This window comes from Lygodium microphyllum, chromosome 18 (genome assembly GCF_053477565.2).
Source record: "Lygodium microphyllum isolate KBCC chromosome 18, Lygodium_microphyllum_v1.1.10, whole genome shotgun sequence".
Taxonomy (NCBI): Eukaryota; Viridiplantae; Streptophyta; class Polypodiopsida; order Schizaeales; family Lygodiaceae; genus Lygodium; species Lygodium microphyllum.
Window position 1 is genome coordinate 100,555,645 of NC_141152.1, and position 8,030 is coordinate 100,563,674.

Here is an 8,030-nt window from a genome sequence, read left to right on the forward strand (position 1 = left end):
GTAAAAATCCAAAAATTGTAGACAACTTCTAGAATATGATAACATGTAAAAGAAAGCAGGTAGCTTTCAGCTATTTTGGGAGGATTTAATGTAAAAAGAAGGATTGGTGAAATCGCACGATGCGCGATCGCAGTTTTCGCGCAATGAACAACACTCCGAACTAGGAGAGGAATAAGTGATTTGGGGAAATTCTAGAAAGGTGTCGTGGTATTTTACCTCCCTTTTGGAGTTAATGGAATCATCATATTAACACTCTAAGCAGCATAGAGAAATGTATTATTTTATGCACATTTTTTTCTACAAGAGATTTATCTTCTTGACATTATACATAAATAAATTGACAGGCTTCACCTCTGTGTGAGTATTCTTCTACATCTTCTATTTCTTTCAACCCCTTCTCTTCCATCTACTCCTCTCCTTGAATCTCCCTTTACCCTGATGTCTCTTACCCTCACGGTAGACTTTCAACCCCAAATGCAACAAGAACATGACAGAGCTTGAGGTGCATAATCTGTCTTTGAATGAGAAATTGCAAAATTCTTTGGCTTAGAAGAGGCTAAAGAATGAATATATGGCTCACCTATTGCAATAGAAAGATGTCTATAAAGATGTTGGATAGGAGGATGTGTGGAAAGACAATTTAAAGAATGTGTAGGAAGAGGCTCTAACTATTGATCATTATGAGGTAGAGCAATTGCAAATGGCCTCAATATAATGTTGGGTTTTTATGCCTTGCATACCTCTTCATTTTCTATATCTAATCACATTCATGTTACTTTTCTTTTTGGCTCTTTTAGGGCCTATTATATGACTATGTTAGAGGGTTATAAGCATCTAGAGAGGCTCTACTTACAATTTCTTAACATGCTTTGTTAAGGGATGCAAGGCTATTCGCAAAGTATAACAATGTCCTCTAAGTTACAGTATCTTTTTGTTTTATATCAACATCTTGTGTGTTTGGTTCCTAGCTATGTCAGCCATCCACTAGGCTGTACAAGGTGTTAGAGGCCAAATCACACACATTATATAACTTCGTTTATGATATTGTTATGCATAGACCAATATGATGATATGTAGAATAGGTGCTTTTCTTCATGTGAAGGGTGATTATCTTTATGCAAATCCTCAATGTATCTTTTGATATTTAACATTTGATATAATGAAAATTCTTCAAGATACCACCCATCATGGGTTGTTCTCGAGCCAACCTCAGTGTTTCTATGTGTTTCCAAAAGATTAGCTATCATACTCTATGGATAATATGTTTAGGAAATTGGACATGTATAATGTTTGGGACAATGTGTTTCCCTGAATATTTATAACATACCCTAAAAGTTGACATTGCATTCATGAAAACATATACTTTTTATTGTTGTTTGTCAATTTAAAAATTTTGGCAATCAAAGTTATGGCTATTCAAGGTAGATTCATATTTTTTGTGGTGTTAATCAAGATAGATTTTGTTGTTTGTGTTGTTGCTATTGATTGGTCATAACACTCGGTATGCATGCTTGCCTATCATACTATAATTGGAAGATAATATGATGTAGCTCTATATGATGATGAAACCAAAAGCACATGTGTAGCCATGATAAAGTAAAGCTAAAATATACATGTGTGTACACCCACAAATGCTTATGATGATGAAACCAAAACTAGTTGTGGTCCATCATTAAGTAAAGCTAGAAAATGTGTACATCCACCGACATATACATAGATGCTAGATGTTTATTTATAATGGGTATGATCTACTATTGTGGTTCTAATATGGATATAAGATCATAAATTGTAGATGTGCAAAATGTGGGCTAGTATAGCACATCTACCATTGGATCTAAGGGCATGTGTTTTATTTAAATAAGAGACTTAAAGATTGAGTACCTTTCAAAATCCAATCAACCTACACAATTACAAGAAATTATCACCTATACAAGCACATGTATATCAATGATTTTGTAGTAATCAAACACATTTCTCTTATTTTCTCTAATCACATTTACACTTATGCGTGATAAAGTGCCATCTCCACAACCAACTCATTTAACCCTTGGTTGGACCACTTTGTAAATTTTACAACATTCCAACTTAAGATCCCCTTTTTCTTCCAATATGGCATCTTAAAATTTCTATCATGTCATTCAAGTATCTTGATCTTATCATGAAGATTTAAATGTAAAAATGTGGAACTAGGATGTGATCTTATCAATTCATAAAAATGAAGATTCACAAAACTTCTCTAGTCAATGTTTATGAGCATCAACATTTTCAAAAATATACCAAAATACTTTTCAAAATCATTTGGTTTTATATAAAGTTTCGATTTACTAACCACCTAAAATAGTGGTGTAGAGGTTTTATCAATATATTTCCTTGGGTTAATAGTAGTTTAAACATACCAGGAATTTCTAAAAGTATATTATTCTCTCATCCCAACTTCAAATTAGGGCTTGAACACATACTATGGATGCCTTACATACACATACACACAAACACATGTATACTATACATACATAGAGACATACATTGGATAAGGGGTGATTTAATACCCAAGGCTAAAAGGTTTCATCGAATAAGGAGTAATGTAATACTAAGGGATACATAAGGAGTTTTCTAAACACATCTTCGTGCTATGCCGGTTTTTTTCTTTGAATGTGAAAATATATATTTTTAAGCAAGAGCTATATTATTGTTAATGCACTTGTTGACATGTGTTGCAACACACTAATCAATGAAAGGACATTTTAACTTTCAAAATGCACATGCACTTTTTGTTCACTCTAATTTTTCTAGATTGGATGAACTTTGATTGGTAACCCATTGCGCACGGTAGGGAAAGATAGGGCTGAAACACAATCACCTTTGGTATCTTTCTCAACCATAGCTGTCCACCTGGATTCAAAAGAATTTGTGAATGCCACAAAAAACGGCAATTTTCAATGGAGTAGTTTACAACAATGACTTCAACCACTCTAATGTGCATACATATAAAGCTACTTATAAGGTAGTGAACATACATAGTCACTTAAATCTTAAAAGTGTGTATGGATGTGACAAACAAATACCTGAAGGTGGTGACAAGGTAGTGAAGAAATATGGCCACTTCAAACTTAACCAAGTTATTGCCAAGGCAAGCTCTTAACCCTCCACCAAAGGGAGCTAGAAATGAAAGGTTGTTTGGAAAATCCTATCAACAATGGAGAAAAGTGTTAAGGTTAGAGATGAAGTTAATAACTCTATTGGTTTGACAAATAGAAAGGTGTTTGTATAAGTTATTTGAAAATATTGAATACAATACCTGCCAACGCCATGGATCAAATGTTGAAGGTTGAGGATAATGTATTGGATCAAGATGTACCATAGAGAGATTTACGAGGACTAACCATCCTTTGGGTATAATCATGCCTACCAATTGCCATAATGACTATTAGATGGATTATAAGGTAAGAGGATGCAAACATATTCAAAATAGAATCATTGGAGCATTTGTGGAATCATATAAGTGAAGATTAAGAAAGAGGGTAAGACCAACATTCTAAATGCAAGATCACATAGCATGACAATAACCCCTTGACACTATTTGCAATGGATTTTACAATTAAATATATTAAGTAGGACAATGCTATTTCATATCATTGAGATCTACCTTTGTAGTGGATGTGCTCAATTGACTCGCGAAGGACATAATGGGTAATACTTGATAATCTTAGGGTCTCATTGATTACCTGCATTCATAGTCAACTTTATAAAACATACAGCCTTGCCCAACAATGATAGTAAACATAACACACTTTGATTTGAAAGATATGTGTGTAATATAGAACATACATGCAATTGTACTTGAATTGATGTAAAGTACTAGTCATTAGACAAGAAATTTTCGTAAATGCAAAGGAAGCCATCATGAAAAAGAAGTCAAAGATGGCATTTTTCACGTTATTTTCAAAGTCTAGGGGGTAATGGTAGCCTTACTTTATAACAAAGCAAGCTAAAGAAGGTGCCACACAAGACTCCCTTTCTTTGCTTGACTTGAAGAAACCATCTCAAGATTGTGTGGGACTGCTTATAAGAGTGCTAGTTTAGTGTGCTGCTAATAAATGTAAAACCAACATTTGTATAGCAATAATATTGTACATTCATACTCTTTTGTCAACAACGTATAAGATGGAGTAGTCATGTCATACTCATCACCTAGATGAGGGTATCTACATTTAAGTTTTACAACCATAACAAAAACAATATATATTTTCCTAGCACACCTTTCTCCCAACGGAACACTTTCTTTTGCTCTCACACAACTTTCAGTTGATGAAGTTTCTACTTAAAAGAGCTTATAAGCTATGTATAGTCAACAATCCTTAAGCAATATACGCCCTCAAAAGCAATACTAGATTAGACCAAATATAGAAATTGCCCTAACATTTAAATTAGGGTTGGGGCCAAAGAAATTAGGGTTGGGGTCAAATCATACCATTTGGGTGAATTCCATCTGTTTGTAGTCCTCCCAAGAGAGTGGATGATGATGATCATCGGTTCCCTTGAGCTTACTCATGCGGATACGGGTGTGTTCTTCCTGTCAAACCCAAGTTGAGACTAATGAGATGAGAGAATACAAGGAAGGAGATGCTGCAAAGGCAGCTAAAAGATATGATGTCAAGTACCCTCAATTTGTCGACCACGCTGGGACTGTCAGAGAGGAACTTGATGAGAAAGGTGAGGAAAACGGTCGACGTCTCGAAACCCCCATATATTAGGGAGAAGACGAGTTCTGATATCTCTTCGTCAGTCAAAGGGTTTCCAAACTCGTCACGCTCATCGACGAGAACGCTCATAAGGTCCGCCGATGGATTCATCAGATCATTAGTTTCAGCATTTTCAGCTGGCAGCTGCTTAATCCTCCTCGCCCTCGCCAGTTGGCTTAAGAAGGACCCAATCCTCCGACGAGCCTGTCGATGCAATTATGCAGAAGAAGTCTTTCAATCTCATCCGCCTCTGAGCATATTGACTTCACTAATTGCAGGAACCTCCTAATTAGACCAGTTAACAAGGTAAAACGTAATTGCTGGCGGAACCGAATGGAATTGAATCAGAGCACATTATAACGAATCACGATTCAGCTTGCTTGCTTGCTCGACTTGCATACTCTTCACTGCATCGGATAAATAGGAATCTGACTGCTATGATTGAAATAGGCTTGCTTTACGCCTTTATAGTAGGCCAGCATCAACAATCCGGAATCTATAGATGAGCGATCTTTTCCGACTGCAGGTGTACTGAGTGAGAAGCTCGACATCTAATATATGTGTCTTGAGCCTCTCACCTGCAGAGGGTGACGCACTATAAGGATTCAGCTTTCCTGTTTTTCTTGCACTATAAATCAGATTACCTGAACTGTTTGCTCTGTGCTTTAGTATAATAAGAAATAAGAACGGAAATAGAGCAAAATACCATTGGAAACCTATAAAAGAATCGATTTTGCCATTGTTTAGGAGCCTGCACGGATATGGTGGGCAAAATGGGCAAGCTAATTGAGGCTTTCAAGACTCTCATGTCTATAAAGTCATACCCACATTGCACTCCCGATCCTCAATGTAAGCCACTAGCGAGATGCGAGAACAGTAAAATATATCTACTGATGAAGAGGACTCAAGCACTTCTGTTGGTTATTCATTCATTTCCATCGTTTCATCATGTTTTAAAACAAGTGTTGAAAGCGAGAATCACTCCTACCTAAACCATCATAATCTCCAAAGTGACAAGCCTGGAGAAATATTGTTACCTTCAACACTTTGTTGTAAGGTGTTCCTGGTAAATCAACTGGTATGGCAGAGTACCCACTTGACAAAAGAGCTATATCTGCCAAGAGCTGACTTGCCACAGTCTCATTGTCTTCTTGCTTCATTCCCACTGTAATTTTCAACATGAGTCTGAACAAAAACTGCAGCAGATTGCCAGTCAAGAAGCCAGTAAACTTCCTAGAAAACTATTATAGCCATGAGACTCTGCTGAGAGACTGAATGCTTCTGCAAGGATGATCTCGTTGTCATTCAAAGAGAGGAGACCAGGACACGTGGATTTACCTTCATGGCTTCCTGCTGAAAATGTATGAGTGGCCTATCTTTCCAAGACTGAAGGATATGTTGAGCATCTGCCTGCACCTCATACAAGAAAAATGTTTGGATGGCAGGGATGGACAGTCGTGTGGATGTGAGGTCGCGAAAAAGCCTGTGCCTTGCTCCATGGGAATTCAGCCAAGGCCCAGCAATCTTTGTGATGAATGATGGGTAGGAAGCCTGCACTATCTTCCCCTCTCCTGTTAACAAGAGCTTGTTGAGATCTGGATCCATGGAAACCAATGCTGGTCTTCCCATGAGATGTGACTTGAAGACGTTGCCGTATCTACATTGTGGACATGTAATGCTGCTTGTTAGCAATGGTTTGCTAGAAATGTTAATAAGCTTTGAAATTTGTGACTGAACCCAATCCAGATTAGAGTCTGAATCACACAGAGAATTGGCAGATTAGAGGATGCTTGCTTTGCAAACAACCATCCATGAAGCCCTTACTTTCTCTGGCGGTCATCCATATTCAAAAGGGAAGACATAAAGCTTTTTGGCAGTAACAAACACGTTTTCGATAAACAGATAGCTGAGCAGAGGTATTGATATGGTCATACCAGGCAAAGTAGCTGTTTTGGATCATTAAAATACTGCAAGACATGCCATGGTGATTGTCCTATTGTAAAAGTATGAGCATTACCGACGTTTTCTGGCTGCCAGGAAAGGCAGGGGATGTCCAACGCGTGCACTGTTGAAGAAAGCAAACTGAAGGGTCTCCCCAATGAACGGCAATCCGAAGCTTCCTGGGGGTAAGCGATATTGACTATGATCTTTGCTGACAGAGGTGATCCCGTAACATTTCGTCATAACCCCATCAATAATCTCAAATCTCAGCAGGCACCATAGTATGGTAATCACGGCTAGGATACCCAGGGCCACCCAAACTTGAAGCATGCCGTCCTTCGAAATTAGGGCTGGCGCAGGTAATAACTGATGAAGCCCAAACAGCACTGCACTAAGCCTGTCTGACATGCTGAAAGTACACACGATTAGCAGAGATGGATTCGATGGGTGGAAACGAAGTTTATTCTTCTGTGAGGAGCTTGTAGCTTGCAGGAACTGTGATGAAGCAAGGAACGTGAGTCGTGAGTCGTGACAGACGATAGTAGATTGCTCATATTTGAAAATTCAGCCTACGATATGATGATGTGTTGGGGGGAATCGGGATGTGAGTGCCAGTGATTGGCAGTTAGATTTTCCTGTCAGATTGCGGTGGACCCCATCCTCATTAAGGTTGCCGCAGAGAGAGAGAGAGAGAGAGAGTCTTACTGTCTTAGACTTAGAGTTGTGTCGCACCGCTGCGTTCCCCCATTAACCATGCGGTCACACGAGAGAGAGAGAGAGAGTCTTAGAGTTGTGTCGCGCTAGGGACACCAGGATCCAGGGCTAAGCCTAGTGCAAAGACCACCTGCGTTCCCCCCATCAACCATGCGGTCACATGAAGGGCAGTGGGTACATAGAGTTAGACAGGTGACATGTCATCGAGTAAAGATAATCGGGAGGCTCATGTGCACCTTTTACTTGCAATGGATATTGAAAGGTTTTTAAAAAAAGTGTGCTCTCCCAACGGTTATTTTGAGTGATTAAACCAAAATCTGAGTGGCCTCTGTATGTTTGTGTATGTGTTAGACTCCAAATCTCTATGGTAAACTTGTGAGTCTCGTAGTGGTGTTAAACTCATACATATATATATATATATATATATATATATATATAACTACTATATTATTTTTGTTGTAGCCTGAACTTCCAGAGGACTTCCCGAACCTACTCCTTTTTCTAAACCTCCCTTTTTCAATTAAAACCACACGTGTAATATTTCCTTTTCTCTTCCCCCTCCCCTTTTTAATTAAAAGCGCCTCCCCCCCCCCCCCCCCCCCCTTTATGTTTGTGTATGCGTTAGACTCCAAATCT

The 8,030-nt window shown here is 38.4% G+C and overlaps 1 protein-coding gene across 1 annotated transcript; it reads right to left on the reverse strand.

Annotated features, from left to right (window-relative positions):
* Positions 1-2,353: 2,353 nt before the first annotated feature.
* LOC148021198 (cholesterol 16,22-dihydroxylase CYP90G4-like) lies at positions 2,354-7,255 on the reverse strand. Its single transcript, XM_087699030.1, has 9 exons — positions 6,757-7,255; positions 6,078-6,396; positions 5,777-5,935; positions 4,659-4,943; positions 4,469-4,570; positions 3,644-3,722; positions 3,296-3,402; positions 3,063-3,184; positions 2,354-2,889 (listed from the first exon to the last, which is right to left on the reverse strand). The coding sequence occupies exons 1-9, from the start codon at positions 7,086-7,088 to the stop codon at positions 2,787-2,789; spliced, it is 1,608 nt and encodes a 535-aa protein (XP_087555156.1). The 5' UTR covers positions 7,089-7,255; the 3' UTR covers positions 2,354-2,786.
* Positions 7,256-8,030: the final 775 nt, after the last annotated feature.

Coding starts and splice junctions, on each gene's coding strand:
- LOC148021198 (XM_087699030.1), bottom strand. CDS start 7,088: ATGTCAGACAGGCTTAGTGCAGTGCTGTTTGGGCTTCATCAGTTATTA. Junction 4,571..4,658: donor GCGTGGTCGACAAATTGAGG/GTACTTGACATC, acceptor TGGGTTTGACAG/GAAGAACACACCCGTATCCG. Junction 3,403..3,643: donor TGAGCACATCCACTACAAAG/GTAGATCTCAAT, acceptor GGCAATTGGTAG/GCATGATTATACCCAAAGGA.